The sequence below is a fragment of the Chiloscyllium punctatum genome, chromosome 33 (genome assembly GCF_047496795.1).
Source record: "Chiloscyllium punctatum isolate Juve2018m chromosome 33, sChiPun1.3, whole genome shotgun sequence".
NCBI classification, from domain to species: domain Eukaryota; kingdom Metazoa; phylum Chordata; class Chondrichthyes; order Orectolobiformes; family Hemiscylliidae; genus Chiloscyllium; species Chiloscyllium punctatum.
Window position 1 is genome coordinate 11,515,125 of NC_092771.1, and position 27,188 is coordinate 11,542,312.

Below are 27,188 nucleotides of genomic sequence, written 5' to 3' on the forward strand. Positions count from 1 at the left end.
TGTAATTTGTTGCAGAGCACTCTGTGTAACCTTAAGGTCAACATGAGATGGTACCGACCCACTCCAATCCAAGCCATGACCCTTGGCCTCATCTGTTGGCATGACGACTTATAGGCCTGAGGGCTGGGATAATTGGAGCCTCACTGCCGCTGAAAATGAGAGGCTTGTGAGGGGTTTAGTACCACCCTGGAGACTCATCAATGGCCTAACTTCACACCTTCAAATCGAAAAATTAGAAGTTCTGCAGTCTAACCATATGTCGGAGTTCTGTTGGATGTCTGAATCACAAATCTAGAATTCTTAAGGACAGATAACAGCCGCCACCATCCATCTCCTGGTATCAATTTGCACAAACAGTGCGGCCCTCAGTACAGGCTTCAGATTTCCAGAAAGTTCGAAGGCTGCAGGTTGATATTATGACTCAGATCTGTGCACCTACTGGGTCACTTCATTATGGACAGCTCATGATGAAGGGTTTGGGCCAGAAACATTGACTGTCCTGCTCCTCAGATGTTGCCTGACCTGCTGTGCTTTTCCAGCCCCACACTTTTCAACTTAGAGATGGAAAAGTGTATCAGAAGGAGAGGTAGAGGTGATTAGCAAATATGCCTTTAAGGGGAAGTTAGATAAATATACGTAGGAGAAAAGGAATAGAAGGATATATTGACAGAGGAAGATGAAGTACAGTGGGCGCAGCAGAAACACCAGCATGATTCATTGGGCCAAATGCCCCGTTTCTATATTCTATCTCGTTCCAGTTTCCACATTCCCAGTTGTCATGGTGATCCCCTAGTGTATGTGCAGCATTAGCACTAAGGGATGTCATCACTACATCGTGCCATTTCTCCGGAGCCCTGCAAACAACTCCCCTTCCAACACTTATCCAATTCCCTTTTAAATGTCACCATTAAATCTTATTCTGTGGCTCTTTCAAGTTACTTGCTGTGCAGAAAAGAGAAATCTCCTCTTCTCTCTATCCCTCCTTCTGTCAGTTTTCCAAAATCCATATCCTCTTCATACTGATGCTCCTGGCACTGGAAACGTTTACAATTCTCGAAAGTCTCCATATGATCTTTTCCTTAACCATCACTGCTGTAAGGAGAACAACTGTAGATAGTCCCAGTCTGAATCCTCACACTATCTAACACGCCAATTCTCTCATTCTTCTGTGGGATGTAGGTGCTGCTGGCATGATCAGCGTTTGTTGCCCATCCCTAATTGCCCTCGAACTGAATGGCTTCCTAAGCTATTTCAGAAGGCAGTGCAGAATTAACCACATTGCTATGTACCTGCGGTCACATGGAGGCCAGACCAGGTAAGGGGGGTAGATTTCCTTCCCAAGGACAAATTAGTAAATCAGATGGACTTGACAATAATTGATGACAATTGTCAGGATTACATCATTGCGATTAACTTTCAATTCCTTATTTATTAACTGAATTTAAACTGGTGGGATTCAAAAGCGTTCCCAGAGCATTTTCCTGCGGTTCTGTGTAGCCAGCCCCTTGACATTATCACCAGATCACAATCCCTGCCCCTTCCTCTTTGCCTGAAGACTTCCAGGCAGCACGGTGGCTCAGTGGTTAGCACTGCTGCCTCACAGTGCCAGGGACCTGGGTTCCATTCCACGCTCTGGTGGCTGTCTCTGTGGAGGATGCACATTCTCCCCGTGTCTCTGTGGGTTTCCTTTGGGTGCTCTGGTTTACTCCCACGGTCCAAAGGTGCGCAGGTTAGGTGGACTAGTCATGAGGAATATGGGGAATGGGGTGGGTCCAGACAAGTTTACAAGGATGTTGCCAGGACTCAGAAGCTTGAGTTATGGGAGAGGTTGGACATGCTAGAATGTTTTCTTTAGAGCGTTGGAGACTGAGAAGGGACCTTATCAAAGGGTAAAAGATCATGAAAGGCATGGATAGGGTAAATGTACTCACTCTTTTTTTCCAGAGTTGGGAATCGAGGACTAGAGGGCATCAGTTTAAGGTTGGAGGGGAAAGAATAAAAGGGAACCTGAGGGGCAACATTTTTACGCATAGGGTGGCACCCATATGGAATGAGCTGCCAGCAGTTGAGATGGGTACATTAGCAACATTTTAAAGGCATTTGGGCAAATACATGGATAGGAAAGGATTAGAAGGGTATGGGCCAAGTGCAGGGAAATGGGGTTCACGTGGATGGACATTTTGGTCGGCATGGACCAGTTTGGGCTAAAGGGCCTGTCTCCATGCTATAGGACTCTATGACTCAATGACTGTATGAGATGCTGCTCTTTGGAGAGTTGGTGTGGACTCGATGGCCCGAATAGCCTGTTTCCACACTGTCCGGATTCTATGATTCACGCTGATGATTTGAGCTCTAATGCAACTTTATTTCTCTTCTGTAGTAAAAGTGGATCAGATGGTGAACATCATCAGAGAGCTCAGGGTGTTACCCATGCCACCATCCAACCCACCCATTCACCGTCCTGGGAGGCAAAAGTGACAGTGGAGATAGACGAAGGAAGTGCCAAGGATGAAGGTGAGATTCTTAAACCACCCCACCCCCTTCCAAAAGGTGATGTGTTCCCCCGTTCTTTCACGTCTGATAAACACGAATCCCTGTCAAAGCATTTTCTTAAAATGCTTTGTCATGCCTCAGGAAACCTGCATTTTTGCTGTCACTGCAAGTCTGTGATGATCCCGTGCTACATGTGCACAAAGAAATTTCTGTGTGAGGTTGAGCCACAAGAAAACACTCCCAATTCCCTCCCAGACCTGCACTCCAGTTCCCAACCCTCCCATTCCATTCTCTTCAGCCGTGAGGGAGAGCCCTGAGATATTTTATAATAGACTCTGGATGGGGAATCATAGAATCATTATAGAATCCCAACAGGGAGGAAGCAGGCCATTCAGCCTATTGAGTCCTCACCGACCCTCCGAAGACCATTCCACTCAGAATCCCCTCCCTCCATCCCTGGAACCCTGCATTTCCCATGGCTAACTCATGCACACGGCTTCTATTTAGATCATCATTAATGCCCTCTTAAATGTCTTCACCACAATTCTAGGCAGTGAGTTACAGAACCTAACCTCTGGCTGTGTGAAAAAAGGTTTCTCTCACATCTGCTTAACTTGCAAATTAACTTAGAATCCCACAGTGTGGAAATAGACCATTTGGCCCATCGAGACCATATCAATCGAGTTCCAAGAGGTCAATTGTGTTAGGGGATTCTCTAGTCTGACTAGAGGTTTCTGCGGCCAGCAGCGAAAAAACAGAATGGTGCTTCCCTGGTGCCAGGATCAAGGATGTCTCAGAGAGGGTGCAGAATGTTCTCACGGGGGAGAGGGGTCAGCAGGAAGTCATTGTCCACATTGGAACCAACGACATAGGAAGGGAAAAGGTTGAGATTCTGAAGGGAGATTACAGAGAGTTAGGCAGAAATTTAAAAAGGAGGTCCCCAAGGATAGTAATATCTGGATTACTCCCAGTGCTACGAGCTAGTGAGGGCAGGAATAGGAGGATAGAGCAGATGAATGCATGGCTGAGGAGCTGGTGTATGGGAGAGGGATTCACGTTTTTGGATCATTGGAATCTCTTTTGGGGTAGAAGTGACCTGTACAAGAAGGATGGATTGCACCTAAATTGGAAGGGGACTAATATACTGGCAGGGAGATTTGCTGGAGCTGCTTGGGAGGATTGAAACTAGTAAATTGGGGGGGGGGGGGGGGGGGGGGTGGGACCCAGGGAGATAATGAGGAAAGAGATCGATCTGAGACTGATACAGTTCAGAACAAAAGCGAGTCAAACAGTCAGGCCAGGCAGGGACAAGGTAGGACTAATAAATTAAACTGCACTTATTTCAAAGCAAGGGGCCTAACAAGAAAGGCAGATGAACTCAGGGCATGGTTAGGAACATGGGACTGGGATATTATAGCAATTACAGAAACATGGCTCAGGGATGGGCAGGACTGGCAGCTTAATGTTCCATGATACAAATGCTATAGGAAGGATAGAAAGGGAGGCAAGAGAGAAGGGGGAGTAGCATTTTTGATAAGGGATAGCATTACAGCTGTGCTGAGGGAGGATATTCCTGGAAATACATCCAGGGAAGTTATTTGGGTGGAGCTGAGAAATAAGAAAGGGATGATCATCTTATTGGGATTGTATTATAGACCCTCCAATAATCAGAGGGAAATTGAGAAACAAACTTGTAAGGAGATCTCAGCTAGCTGTAAGAATAATAGAGTGGTTATGGTAGGGGATTTTAACTTTCCAAACATAGACTGTGACTGCCTTAGTGTAAAGGGTTTAGATGGAGAGGAATTTGTTAAGTGCGTACAAAACAATTTTCTGATTCAGTGGATGTACCTACCAGAGAAGGTGCAAAACTTGACCTAATCTTGGGAAATAAGGCAGGGCAGGTGACTGAGGTGTCAGTGGGGGAGCACTTTGGGGCCAGCGACCATAATTCTATTAGATTTAAAATAGTGATAGAAAAGGATAGACCAGATCTAAAAGTTGAAGTTCCAAATTGGAGAAAGGCCAATTTTGATGCAATTAGGCAAGAACTTTCAGAAGCTGATTGGGGGCAGATGTTTAGATTAGATTAGATTACTTAGATTAGATTACTTACAGTGTGGAAACAGGCCCTTCAGCCCAACAAGTCCACACCGACCCTCCAAAGCACAACCCACCCATACCCCTATATTTACCCCTTCACCTAACACTACGGGCAATTTAGCATGGCCAATTCACCTAACCTGCACATCTTTGGATTGTGGGAGGAAACCGGAGCACCCGGAGGAAACCCACGCAGACACGGGGAGAATGTGCCAACTCCAGGTTGGGGTTCACAGGTAAAGGGACGGCTGGAAAATGGGAAGCCTTCAGAAATGAGATAACAAGAATCCAGAGAAAGTATATTCCTGTCAGGGCGAAAGGAAAGGCTGGTAGGTGTAGGGAATGCTGAATGATTAAAGAAATTGAGGGTTTGGTTAAGAAAAAGAAGGAAGCATATGTAAGGTATAGACAAGATAGATCAAGTGAATCCTTAGAAGAGTATAAAGGAAGTAGGAGTATACTTAAGAGAGAAATCAGGAGGTCAAAAAGGGGATATGAGATCGCTTTGGCAAATAGAATTAAGGAGAATCCAAAGAGTTTTTATAAATACATTAAGGACAAAAGGGTAACTAGGGAGAGATTAGGGCCCCTCAAAGATTAGCAAGACGGCTTTTGTGTGGAGTTGCAGAAAATAGGGGAGATAATAAATGAGTATTTTGCATCAGTATTTACTGTGGAAAAGGATATGGAAGATATACACTGTAAGGAAATAGATGGTGACATCTTGCAAAAAGTCCATATTACAGAGGAGGAAGTGCTGGATGTCTTGAAATGGGTAAAGGTAGATAAATCCCCCGGACCTGATCAGGTGTACCCGAGAACTCTGTGGGAAGCTAGAGAAGTGATTGCTGGGCCTCTTGCTGGGATATTTGTATCATCGATAGTCACAGGTGAGGTGTCGGAAGACTGGAGGTTGGCTAACGTGGTGCCATTGTTTAAGAAGGGCAGTAAAGACAAGCCGGGGAACTATAGACCGGTGAGCCTGACGTCTGTGGTGGGCAAGTTGTTGGAGGGAATCCTGAGGGACAGAATGTACAATGTATTTGGAAAGGCAAGGATTGATTCGGGATAGTCAACATGGCTTTGTGCGTGGGAAATCATGTCTCACAAACTTGATTGAGTTTTTTGATGAAGTAACAAAGAGGATTGATGAGGGCACAGCAGTAGATGTGATCTATATGGACTTCAGTAAGGCGTTTGACAAGGTTCCCCATGGGAGATTGATTAGCAAGGTTATATCTCACAGAATACAGGGAGAACTAACCATTTGGATACAGAACTGGCTCAAAGATAGAAGACAGAGGGTGGTGGTGGAAGGTTGTTTTTCAGACTGGAGGCCTGTGACCAGTGGAGTGCCACAAGGATTGGTGCTGGGTCCTCTACTTTTTGTCATTTACATAAATGATTTGGATGTGAGCATAAGAGGTACAGTTAGTAAGTTTGCAGATGACACCAAAATTGGGAGTGTAGTGGACAGCGAAGTGGGTTACCTCAGATTACAACAGGATCTTGACCAGATGGGCCAATGGACTGAGAAAATGGCAGATGGAGTTTAATTCAGATAAATGTGAGGTGCTGCAATTTGGTAAAGCAAATCTTAGCAGGACTTATACACTTAATGGTAAGATTAGATTAGACTTACAGTGTGGAAACAGGCCCTTCGGCCCAACAAGTCCACACCGACCCGCCGAAGCGCAGCCCACCCATTCCCCTACATTTACCCCTTACCTAACACTACGGGCAATTTAGCATGGCCAATTCACCTAACCCTGCACATCTTTGGACTGTGGGAGGAAACCGGAGCACCCGGAAGAAACCCACGCAGACACGGGGAGAACGTGCAAACTCCACACAGTCAGTCGCCTGAGGCGGGAACTGAACCCGGGTCTCTGACGCTGTGAGGCAGCAGTGCTAACCACTGTGCCACCGTGCCGCCCACAAGGTCCTAGGGAGTGTTGCTGAATAAAGAGACCTTGGAGTGCAGGTTCATAGCTCCTTGAAAGTTGAGTCGCAGGTAGATAGGATAGTGAAGAAGGCGTTTGATATGCTTTCCTTTATTGGTCAGAGTATTGAGTACAGGAGTTGGGAGGTCATGTTGCGGCTGTACAGGACATTGGTTAGGCCACTGTTGGAATATTGCGTGCAATTCTGGTCTCCTTCCTATCGGAAAGATATTGTGAAACTTGAAAGGGTTCAGAAAAGATTTACAAGGATGTTGCCAGGGTTGGAGGATCTGAGCTATAGGGAGAGGCTGACCAGGCTGGGGCTGTTTTCTGTGGAGCGTTGGAGGCTGAGGATGACCTTATCAGGGTTTCAAAATTATGAGGGGCATGGTTAGGGTAAATAGGCAAAGTCTTTTCCCTGGGGTCAGGAGTTCAGAACTAGAGGGCATAGGTTTAGGGTGAGACAGGAAAGATATAAAAAGAAACCTACAGGGCATTTTCACACGGAGGATGGTACGTGTATGGAATGAGCTGCCAGAGGAAGTGGTGGAGGCTGGTACAATTGCAACATTTAAGAGGCATTTGGATGGGTATATGAATAGGAAGGGTTTGGAGGGATATGGGCCGGGTTCTGGCAGGTGGGACTAGATTGGGTTGGGATATCTGGTCGGCATGGACGGGTTGGACCGAAGGGTCTGTTTCCATGCTGTACATCTCTGTGACTCTATGGCTCTATAACCCTCCAAAGAGCACCCAGACTCCTATGTAACCCTGTATTTCCCATGGCTAACCCAACTAGCCTGCACATTATAGGCAATTTAGCATGGTCAATCCACCAAACATGCACATCTTTGGAGTGTGGGAGGAAACCCATGCAGACACGGGGAGAATTTGTAAACTACACACAGACAGTTGCCCGAGGGTGGAATCGAACATGGGTTCCCAGCGCTGAACCACCATGCCTAAGGATGCTGAGAGAAATTAAAGTTTTATGCAATTGGGAAAACTCACAAAGTGTAAACAGCATCATGCGGACGGTCTTAACCTGCTGAAATCACACAACAAATCCCAGTAAGCCATTAACTGGGAATTTTCTGATTAGACCTGCTTAAAAAATGAATGGCTAATTTGTCCAATTAATATATATGGAGAGCTAATATTACAAAACACAAATTAAAGCAATGTCTTGATTTCTGTGGAACCATTCAGTTCCTGAGGATGTCCCACTGTGCTTTGTGACTGAGGAAGTGAAACGTTTTGAAGTGTAACCATTGTTATAATGTATGAAATTTGGCAGCCAATTGCTGCACAACAATCTCCCACAAACAGAATAGACTTTGTAGTAGTGAGGTACAAGCTTAGTCATTTGCTGAGCCATTTCAGTTAAGAGTCAACCACGTTGCTGTGAGTCTGGAGTCACATGTAAGCCAGACCAGGTAAGGATGGTAGATTTCCTTCCCCAAAGGACACTAATGAAGCAAATAGGATTATAATGGCAATCACCACGAGACTAGCTCTTTTTAGTTCAAGATGTTATTGAGTTCAAATTTCACCATCTATGTGGTTTATATGAAGGCCTAGTCGTATTATCACTGGATAGTTAATCTGGAGACATTTCAGGGACCTTGGGTTTGAATTCCACCACAGTAGAATTTGAATTGAATAAAAATCTGGAATTAGGAGTCTAATGATGACCATGGACCTATTGTTGGGAAAACCCATCTGGTTCATTACTACCCCTTTAGAGAAAGAAGCTGCCATCCTGACCCGGTCTGGCCTACATGTAAACTAGGCAGAAGTGGTTACTGCAGATGCTGGAGATTAGAGTCAAGATTAGAGCCGTGCTGGAAAATCACAGCAGGTCGGGCAGCATCTGAGGAGCAGGAGAATCAACGTTTCTGGCAAAGGCCCTTCATCAGGAATGAACACCATTCATTCCTGATGAAGGGCTTTTGCCCAAAATGTCGATTTTCCTGTTGCCTGACCTGCTGTGCTTTTCCAACACGGCTCTAATCTTGGCCTACTTGTGACTCCAGACCTTTTTCTACAATTAACTCTTAACTGCTCTTTGGGCAAGGATGAATGGGCAATAAAATGTTGGCCGAGCCAGCGATGCACTCATCCCATGTCTGAGTAAAAAGAGGAGAAATTTGAACCCATATCCCCAGAACATTTTTAGACCTGATAATGACATGATAATCTATACTTTATGATGTGGATGGAGGGATAAAGATTGGCCAGAATAATTCCTTTACTCTTCTTTGCAATAATGGCATGGGACTTTTTATATCCACCCAAGAGGCCTCAATTTATTGACAGCACCTCTGAGAGTGTATAGCACTCCCTCGGTACTCCACAGGACTGTCAGATTGGATTTGGGTTCTGTATAACCAACAGAAAACAGATCAATGACTGAAAACAGAAGAAGCTTTGGAAGAACATCAGGAAAGTAGGACCAATCTGAAATGAGAAATTAAGAGGACTGAAAAAGGTCATGAAGTATCTTCAGCAAATAGGGTTAAGGAAAATTCCAAAGTATTTTATTCATACATAGGGAGCAAGAGGGTAACTCGAGAAAGGGTTGGCCCACTCATGGAGAAAGGAGGAAAGTTATGTGTGAAGTCAGAGAAAATGGGTGAGATTCTCAATGAGTACTTTGCATCAGTATTCAGCAAGGAGAGGGACATGACAGATGTAGAGGTTAGGGATAGGTGTTTGATTACTCTTGGTCAAGTCGGCATAAGGAGAGAGGAAGTGTTGGGTATTCTAAAAGGAATTAAGGTGGACAAGTCCCCAGATCCAGATGGGATCTGTCCCAGGTTACTGAGGTAAGTGAGAGAGGAAATAGCTGGGACCTTAACAGATATCTTTGCAGCATCATTGAACAGAGATAAGGTCTCGGAGGACTGGAGAATTGCTAATGTTGTCCCCTTGTTTAAGAAGGGTAGCAGGGATAATCCAGGTAATTATAGACCGGTGAGCCTGACGTCAGTGGTAGGGAAGCTGCTGGAGAAGATATTGAGGGATAGGATCTATTTACATTTGGAAGAAAATGGGTTTATCAGTGATAGGCAACATGGTTTTGTGCAGGGAAGGTCATGTCTTACCAACTTAATAGAATTCTTTGAGGAAGTGACAAAGTTGATTGATGAGGGAAGGGCTGTTGATGTCATATATATGGATTTCAGTAAAGTATTTGATAAGGTTCCCCATGGTAGGCTGATGGAGAACGTGAAATTGCATGGGGTCCAGCGTGTATTAGCTAGATGGATAGAGAACTGACTGGCCAGCAGGAGACAGAGTGGTGGTGGAAGGGAGTTTCTCAAAATGGAGAACTGTGACCAGTGGTGTTCCACAGGATCCGTGCTGGGACCACTTTTGTTTGTGGTATACATAAGTGATTAGATTACTTACAATGTGGAAACAGGCCCTTCGGTCCAACAAGTCCACACCGACCCTCCGAAGAGCAACCCACCCAGACCCATTCATTTAACCCTTCACCTAACACTACGGGTAATTTAGCATGGCCAATTCACCCAACCTGCACATTTTTGGACTGTGGGAGGAAACTGGAGCACCCGGGGGAAACCCATGCAGACGCGGGGAGAATGTGTAAACTTCACACAGACTGAGGCGGGAATTGAACGCGGGTCTCCGGCGCTGTGAGGCAGCAGTGCTAACCACTGTGCCACCGTGCCACCCATAAGAAAGGTAAAGGTAGTCTGATTAACAAGTTTGCAGATGACACTAAGATTGGTTTAGTAGTAGATAGTGAAAGGGACTGTCAGAGAATGCTGCAGAATATAGATAGATTGGGGAGTTGGGCAGAGAAATGGCAGAAGGAGTTCAATCTGGGTAAATGCGAGGTGATGTATTTTGGAAGATCCAATTCAAGAGCGAACTATATGGTAAACGGGAAAGCCCTGGGGACAATTGATGTACAGAGATATCTGGGTGTTCAGGTCCATTGTACCCTGAAGTTGGCAACGCAGGTCGATAGAGTAGTCAAGAAGGCATACGACATGTTTTCCTTCATCGGATGGGGTATTGAGTACAAAGAGTTGCCAGGTTATGTTACAGTTGTGTAGGACTTTGGTTCAGCCACATTTGGAACACTGCGTACAGCTCTGTTCGCCACATTACCAAAACGATGTAGATGCTTTGGAGAGGGTGCAGAGGAGGTTCACTAGGATGTTGCCTGGTATGGAGAATGCTAGCTATGAGGAGAGATTGAATAGATTAGGATTGTTTTCATTAGAAAGACGGAGGTTGAGAGGGGGCCTAACTGAGGTCTACAATTGTGAGAGGTATAGACAAAGTGGATAGCAAGAAGCTTTTTCCTAGAATGGGGGACTCAATTCCTAGCAGGCGTCACGAGTTCAAGGTGAGAGGGGAAAAGTTTAAGGGAGATATGCGTGGAAAGTTATTTATGCAGAGGGTGATGGGTGCCTGGAACGCATTGCCAGCGGAGGTGGTAGAGGTGGGCAGGATAGCGTCATTTAAGATGTATCCATACAGATACATAAATGGGCAGGAAGCAGAGGGATCCAGGTCCTTAGAAAATAGGCGACAGGTTTAGACAGAGGATCTGGATTGGCACAGGCTTGGAGGGCCGAAGGACCTTTTCCTATGCTATAATTTTCTTTGTTCTTTGTTCTAACCAGGACCCCCTCCTGCTTTACTTCCTCAGAATGGGGGGAGATTTCCAGAATGACCCTGCTCGCACACAATTGCTTCATGTTAAACGTCCTGTGATCCTGAGCACTGGAAACAGAATTCCCTGGCAAAGTGCTCATGTTGGGTCAAGTTGTTTCCAAAACTGCTCTGTCCCATTTTGTTTTGAAGACAGTTTGCAGAGACCATGGGAGCAAAGGGCGCCTCCAAGTGGAGTACATTAAGTATTTTGCATGGGGAAAGTGTCAAAGGGATGATCTAGATCCCAGCAAGACTCTTGGGAAAAGTAGGAAAATTGGGAATGAGGATGATAATGTGATTAAAATGAGAAAAGATGTCATTGCCTTTCCAATAACATTGGCTCAGAATCATTAACTGCAAAGGACATTCTCCAGATCCTAGCCCCTGTCACAGAGCAATGTGCTAGTCAGAGAGTCATAGAGATGTCCAGCATGGAAACAGACCCTTCGGTCCAACCCGTCCGTGCTGACCAGAGCTACTAGGGCCAATCAAGCTAAAAACACTTCAATAAAAGCAAAATATATGTGAGAGATGCCCCTGGTTTGTTTGGATAGAGCCAAACTCAAATGCTTGTTTGTTCACTTGATATGCTATGGTACAGACTGAATAGCGTTTGTGAAAATGTATTAGTACAAAGATATTTTTTATGAATAACGTATATTTTTGAAATATGAAAAAATACTGTGGGTACTGGAAATCTGAAACAAACACAGAGTGCTGCAGGTCTGACAGAATCTGTGGAGAGAGAAACAAAAGTTAGTGATTCGAGTCTAGTGACTATTCTTCAGGCCACTGAAGAGGAAAAGCCATACTCAACTTGAAACACTATCTCCTGTATCTCAGACCTACTGAGTATCTCCAACATTTTGCTGTGTTTGTTTTCACTGAAAATATTCCTTTGCAAGGTATGGATTTCCCGAAAATGCTCAAAAGATGGTAAAACAGGATGGAGATTGGTGGAAGGGTTTGGGGAAAGGGGAGACCAATGTTATTTAAGTATATATCAATGCAATATCGATATATTTTCCATCATGGAGTGGCACAGTGACTCAGTGGTTAGCACTGCTACCCCACAGCAGCAGAGATGCGGGTTCGGTTCCACCCTTGGGTGTCTGTGTGGAGTTTGCACATTCTTCCCATGTCTGTGTGAGTTTCCTCCAGGTCCTTCAGTTCCTCCTACAGTCCAAAGATGTGCAGGTTAGGGTGGATTGGCCATAGGAAATTGCCCGTAGTGTCCAGGGGTGTGCAGGTTAGATGGATGATCCATGGGATATGAGGGGTTACAGGGATAGGGTAGTGGGGTGAGTCTGGGTTGGATGCTATTTGGAGAGCCTTTGACCTGGCAATCTGCTACTCTGTTCGATTTAACATTAGACTCAAGCATCCTTGGCTGTTTTGTCCTGATGCATCGTTGATGCATATCGATTTTTCTGCTTGCCTCATATTGATGGCTCAGCCCACTGCCCTGATCAATCAGGGCTCTTTTTGTGTCTTTGTAATCAGCTCAAAGACTTTCTGTTCAACCCCATTCAAGCAGCGATGCTGACTGGAGTTTCAACATGTCGACACTTCAATGTTTCCATTAAAGTATTTGATTTTCCAACATCAGATCTTTCGCTGCTCCCACTCCCTCTCCACTTTCGAATCTGATTGTCGGCCACAATTTCCTCTCTGTTGTTTTTGATTCTCCAAGCTGCCTCTCTGCAGCTCCTTGCTGAGAACCAAAAATTCCTTGCTTCACCCCCTCCCTCTTAACCTGCTCCCTCCCTTAGCTGTTTGTCCACTACGTCCTCGGTGCTCTGTCCCCTTCTGAGCCGAATTTCGAGTGTCTCATTCCATGGCTGGCTGGTCCCTAACCTAATCCATCGTTGCTAACACTGTTAGATCGTAAAATGTAGGGACAGAAATAAGCCATTAAATTCAATGGGATTGAAAAACATCAGAAATCAGAACAAGTACAGACCACATATTGCTCATCCTCATGCCCTACCCCAGTCTGCTGTTATACTATACTCTTCCATTGCCTTCACTTTACCACTCTCTCTGACTCCCTCTTGGATGTTCTTCACCCCATGCAGGGCTATATCCAGTCCTACACTAGGATCAGATTCCCTACAGTATGGAAACAGGCCACTTGGCCCAACTAGTTCACACTGACCCTCCGAACAGTAACCCACCCAGACCCATTCCCCTACATTTACCCCTGAGTAATGCACCTAACACTATGGGTGTTACTTAGCCTGTGAATTTACCTGGTCTGTGAATTGTGGGAGGAAACCCATGCAGACATGGGGAGAATGTGCAAATTTCATACGGTCAGTCAAACCTGGGAATTGAACCCAGGTCGCCGGCGCTGTAAGGCAGCAGTGCTAACCACTGAGCCATAGTGTTGCCCGAGACCCAACCATTGATTGGCACCTCCTTCTCACCAAACTCCTGTGATCTATCATCATCTCCCTGAACTTTGGGTTCAAAATATTCACCTTTTTACTGGAACTCAGCCTGTGTGTTCATTTGCTGTCCCCTCCCAAGCTCTGTAACCTCCTCCTTCCTTTGACCCACTTGCCAATTGGGTGTGTTCACAATCTTTAGCCCCACGCCATTCCATCTTACTGTTCAGATGGCCCAAGTTGGCTTTTCTTTCTATTTATTCATGCCATTTGGGCATCGCTGGCTCTGCCAACATTTATTGCCCATTCCAAATTTCCCAGAGAAGGTGACGATGAGCGAGCTTCTTGAACCACGGTAGTCTATTTGATCGGAAGATTCCCAGTTCTGCTAAGGAGGGAGCTCCAGGACTTTGACCCAGTCACACTGAAGGAACAATTGAGTGGTTTCAAACCAGGATGGTGTGACTTGGAGGCCAGTCAGGACATGATATTTCGACCAGGACAACACTCCAGAAAGCATCTCGCTGGCTGTGAAGACCTTTGGGGTATGCTGATATTGAGAAGGACTCTCTTCAAATGCAAATTCACTCTATCTTTTTGTTACCCACCCAAATCCATGCTCTGGGATTAAAGCTCTAACTGAACCGTCATGTACAAATATTTTCTCTTGCCTCATTCCCAAGTGAACTTGGGCATTCCTCAGGATATAGCATGCTATCAATTGATGCTCTGGGTGACGTGTCCCAACCAGCCATTTAAATAGCAAAGAAGCTATTCTGGCCCAGCATGTTAAAGGCAGTGAATGGGAAAGTGCAGGCTGGAGATATTATGTTCTGAGGAACGAGAGTGAACATATAACTATGTCCTGACATTTAAATTGAAAGCCTGATGAATAAAGGTTTGTGCAGGAAAATGGTAGCTTTTCACCATTTGTACAGTGTCCACAGATGTTATTTTAGACAGACTATTGAATAGCCAGCTCATAAAAAGAACACGCTGTGCAGTTATTGACTGTTCAGGGGGAACTTGCATTGAATCACTTTGAGAAGAAATACTCAGTAAGGTGTGCTTCTCACACACCAGTTAGAAGGAACCATCAGATATTTCACTGTCAAACCCTCAAACCTACCCAGATGGATTTCCAGATGCCAGGCAATGTTGGATATCCTTGATGCCAGGAACGGTCTCGGTGTTTTAAATACTGCGGCACTGACAGCAGGCCAGAGGTTAGAAATTCTGAAGTCAGCAACTCCTCTCCTGACTTCCCAAAGCGTGTTCACCATCGACAAGGTATGAGTCAGGGGTGTGACGGAATACTCCCCACTCGCCTGGATGGGTGCAGCTCCAATAACACTCAAGAAGCTCAACACCATCCAGGACAAAGCAGCTATTTGATTGGCACCACACCCACAGACATTTGCTCTTTCTGCTGCTCCTAGTGGTGGTGTGTACCATCTACAAGATACACTGCAGAAGCCCACTTCAGTGACAAATCCATGATCTTTGCCTGCCAAGTTCTCAAAAGCAGTTAGGGGGGGGGGCTATAAATACTGGCATTGTCGGCATTGCTCAGATCCCAAGGATTGTTTTAAAAGATGGAAAATCCTCTTGGGTGGAGTGTCAGCATTCAGGAGTAAATGAACTCAAGGAGTTGCAATCCCAGCTGTTGGTAGTATTGGAACAGAACAATCCCAAGTTCAGTCCTCACTTGATAAACCATAAGTTTTCTTTCTTTTAATTATAGTTATTAGTCACTGAATATATTTACAAGAGGCTGCCAATGTACTTTTAGCAAAAGAACATAAACGTTTATTACACATAAAAGAGAAACACGGACTGCATTACACTCTACAAGAACTGTTGGAACAATCTTATTACAATCAGAAAGAAAGGTTCATCCTTTTTTCCCTGATAATATTCTTACAGATACTTAAACTTCAGTGAAGAATCACCCCTATTTCCACTTGAAAGCTTCTTGCTCAGTTGGCATGGGCTGTAATCAGTTTCCTTTCAGTGAACCTCTGCACATTCACTCGATACTATTTTCTTCAGTTAACGTCTCTCACGTGACCCTAAAAAACAAGCTGCTAACTCAGCTCACTTATTAATTAACATGGGTTCTCTCAGTTCATGTCTACCATCGCCATTAAGATACGTTCCTCTGTAATATCCCATAGCCTCCTGGTGCATTCTTCTCATGACCTCTAAGCATCGCAGGAACTCTCCTGATGGCTTGGAGACTACTAATAACAGCCCTGCAGCTACGATGGGCATCTCTCCCTCACATGAACCATTTCTGTCCATTTGTCTCTCTCTCTCTCTCTCTCTGATGGTCAGAAAGCTCAAGTTGGCAAATGCCTTAGCAATTATCTCCTATAGTAGCTTTCTCATCATTTAGCTGAAAACATGTGATGTCTTGCAAAGCCTATTTTCAAAATAACGTTCAGGGCTTTTAAAGAAAGGTAAGAGTAAACCCCATCGCTGTGGATCTGGAGTCACATGTAGGCCAAACGAGGTAAGATGATAGATTTTCTTCCCTAAAGAGCACTAATCAACCATATAGCCATACAGCATGGAAACAGACCCTTCCATCCAACCAGTTCATGCCAAACATAATTTCACACTAAACTAAAAAGTCTTTTAAACATTGTAACTGTACCTGCATCCATCACTTCCTCTGGCAGTTCATTCCACATGGAAGCCACTCTCTGTGTTAAAAAGTTGCCTCTCATGTCCTTTTTAAATCTTTCTCCTCTCTCCTTAAAAATATGCCCCCTAGTTTTGAACTTGCCCACCTTAGGGAAGAGACCTTTGCTATTCACCTTATCCATGCCTCTCATGATTTTATAAACTTCTATAAGGTCACCCTCAATCTCCTTTACTCTAGTGAAAGAAGGCTCAGCCTAATTTTATAACTCATCACAGCCCTAAATGTTTTACTCTATGTACTCAGACCGTGACCTCTGGTTTTGGGTTCCTTTGCCACCAAGAATATCCTCCCTGCTTCTACCCTTGTCTAGTCTTGTCAGAAAAGCGCAGCAGGTCAGGCAGCATCCAAGGAGCAGGAGAATCGACTTTTCAGGCATAAGCCCTTCTTCAGGAATGAGGAAGGTGTACCAAGCAGGCTAAGATAAAAGGTAGGGAGGAGGGACTTGGGGGTGGGATGTTGGGAATGCGATAGGTGGAAGGAGGTTAAGGTGAGGGTGATAGGCCAGAGAGGGGGTGGGGGCGGAGAGCTCGGGAAGAAGATTGGGGCCTTGGAGGGAAGTGAGGGGGTAGGTGTGTGCGCAAGTTTTGCATTTCTTGCGGTTGCAGGGGAAGGTGCCAGGAGTGGAGTTTGGGTTGGTGGGGGGGTGTGGACCTGACGAGGGAGTCGCAGAGGGAGTGGTCTTTCCAGAACGCTGATGGGGAGGGGAGGGAAATATATCCCTGGTGGTGGGGTGTGTTTGGAGGTGGCGGAAATGATGGAGGATGATACGATGTATATGGAGGTTGGTGGGGTGGTAGGTGAGGACCAGTGGGGTTCTGTCCTGGTGGCGATTGGAAGGCCGGGATTCAAGGGCGGAGGTGCGGGAAGTGGAGGATATGCGGTGGAGAGCATCGCTGATCACGTCTGGGGGGAAATTGCGGTCTTTGAAGAAGGAGGCCATCTGGGTTGTTCTGTATTGGAATTGGTCCTCCTGGGAACAGATGCGGCGGAGGCGAAGGAATTGGGAATATGGGATGACATTTTTACAGGGGGCAGGGTGGGAGGAGGTGTAGTCTAGGTAGCTGTGGGAGTCAGTCGGTTCCAGCGTTCCAGAAAGACCACTCCCTCTGCGACTCCCTAGTCAGATCCACACCCCCCACCAACCCAACCTCCACTCCCAGCACCTTCCCCTGCAACCGCAAGAAATGCAAAACTTGCGCCCACACCTCCCCCCTTACTTCCCTCCAAGGGCCCAAGGGATCCTTCCATATCTGTCACAAATTCACCTGCATCTCCATACACGTCATTTACTGCATCCGCTGCACCCGATGTGGCCTCCTCGACATTGGGGAGACAGGCCGCCTACTTGCGGAACATTTCAGAGAACACCTCTGGGACACCCGCACCAACCGCTCCGTGGCTGAACACTTTAACTCCCCCTCCCACTCCGTCAAGGACATGCAGGTCCTTGGCTTCCTCCATCGCCAGACCATGGCGACACGACGGCTGGAGGAAGAGTGTTTCATCTTCTGCCTAGGAACCCTCCAACCACAAGGGATGAATGCAGATTTCTCCAGCTTCCTCATTTCCCCTCCCCCCACCTTATCTCAGTCCCAACCCTCGGACTCAGCACCGCCTTCTTGACCTGCAATCTTCTTCCCGACCTCTCCGCCCCCACCCCCTCTCCGGCCTATCACCCTCACCTTAACCTCCTTCCACCTATTGCATTCCCAACACCCGTCCCCCAAGTCTCTCCTCCCTACCTTTTATCTTAGCCTGCTTGGCACACTTTCCTCATTCCTGAAGAAGGGTGTATGTCCGAAACGTCAATTCTCCTGCTCCTTGGATGCTGCCTGACCTGCTGTGCTTTTCCAGCAACACATTTTTCTGCTCTGATCGCCAGCATCTGCAGCCCTCACTTTCTCCCAGTCTTGTCAGAAGTTTATGAGTTTCTACAAGATCGCCCTCATTCTGAACTCCAGCGAATGTAATCCAAACAGATTCACCCTGTCAACCTAAGACATTGTGCACGAGTGTCGGGAGATGGGAATTGAAACCAAACTTGTGGCTTGGAGTCACAGGTCTGACCCTCCACAGTGCCATATCTGGCTTGGGCTTTGAATGATTATGTGGTTCAGGGGGAAAAGCGAGAGATTGGCACAGGCACTGAGTCAGAGAGATGTACAGCATAGAAACAGACCCTTTGCTCCAACACGTCCAGGCCAACCAGATATCCTGACCTAATCTAATCCCATTTTCCAGCACTTGGCCCATATCCCTCTAAACCCTTCCTATTCATATACCCATCCAGATGCCTTTTAAATGTTGTAAATGTCCAGCCTCCACCATTTCCTCTGGCAGCTCATTCCATACACGCACCGCCCTCTCTGTGAAAAAGTTGCCCCTTAGGCCCCTTTTATATCTTTCCCCTCTCACCTTAAACCTCAGGTTTCTAGTTTTGGACTCCCTTACCCTGGGGTAAAGACCTTGGCTCTTCACTCCTATCTATGCCCCTCACTGATGTCCACTCAGAGAGCCAGTACAGGCATGATGGGCCAGGTGGCCTCTATCAATGTGCCATAAGACTTCTGCGGTACTGGCTTTGGGGAGAGTTAGGTTTACTCTCTTCTGAGACAGATGGTGTTTAATTCGGCAGTTTTGAGCTTACTGGTGGTAGTGTGTGGGGGGGGGGGTGTAGTTGGGAGGGAGCATCACACCAGAGTATTCCCTTCATAATCAGGGCATTATGCAACTGTCGGAAGAACATGATGGGAGCACTTAGTGCCCGACAACTGATTGCAGCTAAAGACATTTATTCATCTGAAAATACTCCGATTTGTGAAGAGGAAAGGAGGTTTTGTGTTCTGACGGCTAATTATGAGGGGAGCATAGGTGAAGCTGGCAGTGTGATTATAGGCTGCTCAATGACAAAATCACTCTGTCTCGGATTTAATGACTGTCAGAGCGAAACAGGGAAGCGACTGCTGTTATGTGCACAGCATGGTTATTGAGATGGGGGGTGGGGGGGTGGGGAGCCAAATTACTCGTAACTGCTCAATTCTGACACTGGCCGTACCACAGATCTTCCACGCTGGAGAATATTAAAGTCACAAAGCTCATGAAAGGTCAGCTTGTGGAATCTGTGTGCTGTGTTGTGAGGTAAACAGCATTCTCTAGTCTCAGAAACCTGTCGGCCATGGTTGTCAAATGGCACTTTGCTTTTGGTCAGAAGATGCTGGAACTGCACAGCAACTCTGTTGAAATCTGGACAAGAGCGAGAGAGAGAGAGAGATTTACATCTTCCTTCCTCTTTGACAAGGGCTGACTGACTGATTGATTGTCTATTTTTCCCAGCATTCCAGCATCCTTTCCCCTTTCCCTGCTTTTAGACCTCTCCATTACGATCATTAGAATCTGGAGCATTCAGCCCCTCAGTTTTGCTCCGACAAGCAAGAAGATCGCGGCTGGTCTGACTGTGTCCTCAAACCTACTTCCCTGTCTGCTACCCATATGTCTCGACTCACTTGTCAATCAAAAATCAAATATATTCAATAACTCAGCCTCCACTGCTCTCTGAGAAAGAGTATCATAAACACTAACCATCAGCTGAGAGAAAAAAAGTTCTTCCTCATTGCTGTCTGAAATGGGAGACACAAGTTTGTGAAACTGCTCCCACTGGTGGGAGATCCCCTCACAAGAGGAAACTTCCTTCCAGCATCCACCCTGTCAAACCCCTCAGAATCTCACATTTCAATAAAGTCACTTCTAAATACCAATGAGTAAAGGTGACGACCTGCTCAACCTCCCCTCCTAACACAAACCCAGGAATCAGCTACATGAATCTTCTCTGAACAGCATTAAAGTACAAACAGGTCCCTTGTGAAGTTTGGGATGTGTGGATTCAAATGAAAGTACAGGGTGTCTCCTATTTATAAATGTCCAGTTTATGGGTGAGATCCCATCGAGGGGTGTAATTTTATAGATCCAAAATATAAACATTTCCTGTACTTACAAATGACTCCTTTACCTTATCCTCCATTGTGTTCTGATTTGTGTACAAATTGACCTGAATACAAATGGACTTGTGTACTAATTGACCCCCACATGGACTCAGGAACACCTTTGCAAACCTGGGGGCTGCCTTTACTTCATTTTCTTTTAAAGTGGGGAGTATAATGGAAAAGTCAGGGAATCATGAAGGATAGAAACATGTCCTCATCATCTGAGATTGGCTACAGTGCCCATTTTACTGACAGTAGCTAGTACTGGGCACTGTATTGAATCTGGGACCCTTCCTTTCCTCTGGGTTTTGTCCAATTTAATTGGGTACATTGAGTGGCCAACCACCTCTGGCTGAAATAGCGTGATGTGGTTGTCTTTGTAGGGAAAGAAGTGGAGCTCACAGCAATCAACTCAAGGCAATAATTGCACGATGTGAATGGGAACAGTGTTGGAAATCTTTCTGTCAGTTACAGAAACTAAACTTTCATCCTGTGTGTGTCTGTGTGCGCATGCATGTCTACATGTGTGTATGTATGTATCAGTGCGTACGTATGCATGTCCGTGTGTGTGTGTGTCAGGACATGTGTGTGTATGTGTGTCAGTGCACATGTATACACACTCTTGTGTATATGTGCGTGTCTGTATGCGTATGTATGTATGTGTCAGGACATGTGTGTGTGTGTGTGTGTATGTGTCAGTGCACAAGTATGCATGTGGCTATGTGTGCATATGTGTGTGTGTTTGTGTATGTGTGCACTGACCCACATTGGTAATGGGATAATACAAAACACAGGGAAAAATGGTATAAATAGCAGTCTGTGCTCAGCACCTGGCCCATGGATTGAGCTGAACTCACACATGAGTAGAGAGAGAGTTGTGTTGTTTACGTGTGGCTACATTTCAGTCACCAAGTCAGCCTGCTAATCTCAGCTGATCCTCTCCTCCCCGGGTAGGACCAGCTGTTGCTTAATTCTGGTGTTTCGGCATGGCTGCGCCTGACAATGAGTTGATTGTTGTTTTCCCTTCTCCCTCCTGCTCACCACCATTGACTGGCATCTGTGGGTACCACGGAGCACGCAGGTAACTCGTGCCCATCATCTGCTCAATCTGAGCACTTCTGACGTCGTGAAGTGTTCTTCTTTGTCAGCTCTTTTTGAATTTTGACTTGCACTTTTGATTTGAAAAAAACACCCGCCGATGTGTTCACAGGAAGTGGCTGTCACTGACCAGGTTACCATATATGGCCTATTCCCCATTGGCCTGGAGAGGGTGGTAGTGAGCCTGGGTGCAGTTGGGTCAGTACCACTGGGGAGCAAGGTTAAGGATTTTGACCCAGGCACAAAGGCTGACTGGCCAGTGTCGCTCCGATGAGGACGCCCTAGCAGGGGCACTTGCAATGGGTGGCATTCCCATGCAGCTGCGGCCTTCGTCCTTCTGGGTGGTCGAGAATCACTGAATTATTATAGCACATTCTGCCCCTTGTACTTGCATCCATTCTATCCCCTACTCCCCATATCCCTGTACACCACTTCTATCCAAATAGTCATCCAATGCCCTCTTGCACACCTCAATTGAACTTGCCTCTACCAACTTGTCAGGGAATGGAGGCTGTGGATCAAGCCAATACTGGAGGAATTTCTAACCTGTTCCCCTCCTTAGCTCCCAGTTGGAGGAAGCACGAACACAACTGTTGTCCTGGATTCGTGCTGTTAAGGCTGTGTCAGGCATAGACAGCAGCCTGGGAGCGTGACTTCAGTGTGTGAACATGTGACTTTGACATTTTAGCATCGATTGTCATGTGAGCACAAGCTACTGGACTAGCCTGTGGCAGAATAGTTACACAAAGGGGCCAGGGAAAGGGCACAGAACAACAAATTCTGTTCACGGGTAATTTAACTAATTTAGGTTGTTTTTTTTAAGTTCATTCACGGGATATGGACATTGCCAGCTAATCCAGCATTTATTACTCATGATATTTATTACCCAGAGGGCAGTTAAGGGTCAACCACATTGCTTTGGGTCTGGAGTCACGTGTAGGCCAGACCAGGTACTTTCCTTTTTTAAAGGACAGATTGGTTTTTCGAACAATTAGCAACAGTCATCATGAGAGCCTTAATTCCAGATTTTAAAAAATTGAATGTAAATTCCATCATCTGCTGTTGCAGGATCAAACCCAGGTCCCTAGATGATGACCTTGCTCTCTGGAGTAACAATGTGGAGATAATGGCACTGTGCCATCGCCTCCTCGAAATCGTTCTTGCTTGCTCTTGTTCAGTTTTGTCTCAATCCTTGTTATGGACTGACTGGAGATGACCTTTTTCTGCCCGATGCTCAGAGCTATGAATGACATGGGTTTTGGCAGCTGTCCAATTCTGAGCTGCCTGTGAAAGGTCGAGTAGAAGTTATGCAAATCAGCCTTGTGCTCTGATTGTTTTTATTCTTTTGAGGGCTTTTGAGTTCATTAACGCGATGGATGTCAGTGATGGCTAATTGCAACTTTTGCTCCTTCCAATCAGTATCAGCATTAAATGTTCCCAGGTTATGCGTAGCAGGGAGTACCCGTTGTGATGCCTGGGATTGTACCTTAAGGAGGGAGATGAGAGGCAAGAGTACCAAGCTGTGTCACTCTCGTTACACAACACCTGGGTACAAATGGCCTCATTGGCTATGAGGCAAGACCAGCATTGTGTTCAGTTATTCTGTGTTTGATTATGTGAGTCTGTTTACAACGATACTCACTGAACCTGATTGGTTACGTCTGGCCGTACACTCAGAGACTAGACAACAGAAGTTGCTGAAAATCTAGGACTGGGATAAACATACAAGCACACGTTTTGTGATTGCAGTGATGTTTTAAAAGCTTTGTAACTGAAATCAATTGTCCACTTAGAAACCACTGTCAACTCTGAATTTCTCTGAGAAAAATCAATCAGTATGTACTCATATACATGTGTAAAACCAATCAGAGGTACCAAGAGCATCACCAGGAGGCAGGAGCTGCCTGGTGCCAGTAGGTGGCAGCCTTTTTGGAGATGGAGGGCGATGGTCAGTGACTTTGTATGACAGGGTCAGTTTGAGCAATCACATTAGTGGCGAATTAGTACCCAAAGATTTCTTTCAAGGATCTTTTTGTTATAAGGCTTCTGAGAGTTTATGTTCGGGATGGATTGATTGAAAAGAAGGCAGGTTTAGTTTTGTGTGGAACTCTATTTATTGTATGTTACTATTATGTACAACTATATACAGTAATCTGAAAGATTCCAGTACCTGATCTTACATTGTTAAGTGGCTGATCCCCGAGCCATAATAATGTTCCATCTTTAATCCACTACTTTCTGTGTAATTAACTCTGCCCACACTGTGCTATTTATGCCCTGTGGGAAGCAACTCCATGATATCATCGTACAGTTGCTCTAGCGAAATGATCACTGGAAAATGGTTGCAGGAAAATGATCATTCCTCTTCAGTAACTCCAGAAGATGCCCATCCAGAGAGAGCACGGAAAAGGACAGTCCATTTATGTTTAGACTTCCATGTGGTATTGGCCTGAAGTCTGTGTACAGTAGAAGGTAATTGTAGAGAACTATGTTCTGGCATGCACACTCTGCTTGGGCTCATGGGAAAATGAATTGAACATTGTACTTGGGAACTGAGAGGCCCCTTAACAATCTCAAGGGTGCATTAATTACAGCTGTTCACTCTCATCCTTTGAAACAACCTCCAATATTGTTTCTTTTTTATTCATGGGATGAGGGTGTCGCTGGCTGGGTCAGCATTTATTGCCCATCCCTAATTGCCCAGAGGGCAGTTAAGAGTCAACCAAATTACTGTGGGTCTGGAGTCACATGTAGGCCAGGTAGATAAGGAAGCAGTTTCCTCCCCTAAAGGACATTTAGTGAACCAGATTTTTTTTTTCCCAGCAATCAATTTATGGTTCTCGTTAAGCTCTTACTTACAGATTTCCATTGAATTCAGATTCCACCATCTGCCATGGCAGGATTTGAACCTAGATCCTTAGAACTTTACCTGACTCTCTGAATTAACAGTCCAGCAATAATACACTATCCATTGCCTCCCCTTCAAAATCCACCTGCTCCCAATCTTGAACCCACATTGCATGCAGCAATCTCTTGGCAGCATTCAGAATACACAGTAACGGCAGAGTCAATCTTAGGGTCAAGTTGAACAGTTAAACCACCCTAAGGAAAGAAGGGTCTTTGTACTGACCTTGGAATATTTTTGAAACAATGTTGACGCCCACCAGACTCGATCAAAGTCTTCAGTGTCAAAGGGAAATGAGCTTTTCTCTTCAACAAATCCAGAGGTTGCACAAAGAGAGGAAAAATAGGACAGTCCATTTATTTGGTGAAACATATTTCACAGCTTTCATGAAAACCCCATTTTCTGTTTTTCAGGCAACTGGAAATGATCTTAAGGTTTGAATTAAGCCCATTAAAAGCAAATCCAGCCAAAAAAACCCACAAAAATATGAAATTACTGACCATAACGTTGAGCTTATGCTCATGAGAGTTTAGGAGAATGAGAAGTGTCCTTTCTGAAACATTTAAGATTCTTAGGGGACTTGACAGGGGAGGTGTGGGGACCAGAGGGTGTCATCTCAGAAGTCACCCAGGTTTATTTGAAATCATCAGCTTTTGGAGTGCTGCTCCTTTGTCAGATGATGCCAATGGGCGCTGGTGAGATTGTCATTAAGGGCTTCATTTGACAGCAGGCAAACTGGGTGCAGTCCACGGGCCTTACCGCCGTGGATCTCACCCCGGGGAAACCTGACCATGCTGGGCTCCCTGACTGCCACCTCTCACCTGATTGAATGCCTGACCAGCGTTCCCCCCCATCAGGCTTGCCCAGGGAGGGACATAAAAACAGACAAAATTGGAGCAGGAGTATGCCATTCAGCCCATTGAGGCTGCCCCGTCATTCCAGCGTTTCGGGAATAACCCTCCTGCAGAAGAAGGGTTATACACCACCTGATGCTGCCTGGCTCTTGCAACCTCCTGTTTGTCTACTTTGGATTTCAGCATCTGCAGGCTTTTTTTGTCTCTCTATATCATTCCATGGCTAATCTGTTTGTCTTTCGTATTGCCACACGACTTCCGATAAAGTCCCAAAAGGAGAAAACAGTAAAAGCTGGTGAATGAGACAGACTTGTCTGAGTCGTCTTGTATATGTTAAAATGGAGAACCTGTAAGACCAGTACACCCATTTTCAGTATTACTCGTTTCTAATCATTTTCCCCTTCAGGTCTTCGATTCCCTTGCCTAACAAAAATCTTCCCTACCTTCACTTTAAAAATGCTCACTGACTATGTTCATGGGAGGCAGTGCTGCCTCACGGTGCCAGAGACCCATGTTCGATTCCACCCTTGGGTGATGGTGTGAGGTTTGCATGTTGTCTGTGTGGGTTTCCTCTGGGTGTTCTGCTTTTCTCCCGCAGTTCAAAGATATGCAGGTTAGGTGGATTGACCATGGGAAATGCAGGTTTATAGGATTGGGTGTGAGTGGATGCTCTTCGGAGGGTCAGTATGATGTGATGGGTGGAATGGTCTGCTTCCATACTGCAGGGATTCTGTGATGATCATGCGTAGGCCATTTGGCCCCTCAAACCTGCACCGGCATGGCTGAATTGATTGTACCCTCAACTCCACATTCTTGCCTGCCCTTCATATCCTTGACCCATTCGCTGTACCAACACTGTATCTACCTTTGCTTTTGAAACATTCAAGGACTCTGCTTCTTGAGGAAGAGCATGCACCAGGTTTATCTACAAGAACTGTAAAAACATTCCTGCAATTGCAAAATGTCTGTACTAGTGCTTAGAACTTTGCACAAGATTTTCTGCTCAATTGTCAAGAAATTCCAAGTAGCTCTCTCTCTATTCTTTAGCTACTAGTCAACTGATATTTGGAGCTAAACACGCAGACAGTGTCTTGTTATGGTTTGTTACTGATAGCATAATCTCTAATTGTGAACAGTATGTGACGTGGCTTAAAAAATCCCAGCTCGTGACCTCTGTACAGAAATCATATCCCATTCTATCTGCTCTCTCTTACTTCATAAAAGATAGAGCGAGGGGTAACTGTCCGAAGAGCATCCCACCCTGTCCCATGTAATCCGGCATTCCCCATGACTAACCCACCTATCCTGCACATCCCTGGCCCCGATGGGGCAATTTAGCATGGTCAATCCACCTGACCTGCATATCTTTGGATTGTGGGAGGAAACGTACTCAGATACGGGTAGAACGTGCAAACTCCACACAGACAGCTGCCTGAGGCTGGAATCGAACCTGGGCCCCTGGTGCTGTGAGCCATTGTGCTCCTTGCCCATTTGTTCGGATGTACATTTGGAAGAGATCTGAAATGTGTTGAGTACACGTCAAAACTGAGCAATCAAGAAGCAGCCTCCAGGAGCTGCATACAATTCAATGGTGTGGGCAGCTGGGAGGGCAGTGGAGATGCCCAAGGCTGAGAAGGGTGGGTACTGTTGTAGAAAGTGGGACACTGGGAGGATAGCTCATCGTTGGTGATCCTGTCCAAAGACACAGTGTCACCTGTAGACAGAACTGTGCCACTCTGCCACTTGTGGTGCCAGTTTGAATGGGGCTTTTTTTCAGAACAAAAGAGGGCCACTCCATGCCCAAAAAATGTGTGTGTGTGTGCACTTAATGCCATGAATTGGCACCTTAATTGACCTTAGTGTCTATTCTGATGGGCAGGTAAGCATGGCATCCACACAACCCTCCCTGGAAGCTGGCTTGCTGAAAATATTTAAGAGGTGGGCATAGATTGGCAGACCAGGATCGCCAGTTGGTAGCACAGAATTGTCAACACGCCCGTTTTGGAAACCGCCATCA

General features: G+C 45.7%; 1 protein-coding gene across 7 annotated transcripts in view; it reads left to right on the forward strand.

The window, feature by feature from the left end:
• ccdc33 (coiled-coil domain containing 33) overlaps positions 1 to 27,188 on the forward strand; it is a 272,241-nt gene that overhangs the window by 85,880 nt on the left and 159,173 nt on the right. For all 7 annotated transcript variants that reach the window (XM_072552976.1, XM_072552975.1, XM_072552972.1 and 4 more), the window contains one exon: positions 2,381 to 2,514. In XM_072552976.1, the coding sequence (XP_072409077.1) occupies positions 2,381 to 2,514 (134 nt within the window). The remainder of the gene's footprint in view (positions 1 to 2,380; positions 2,515 to 27,188) is intronic.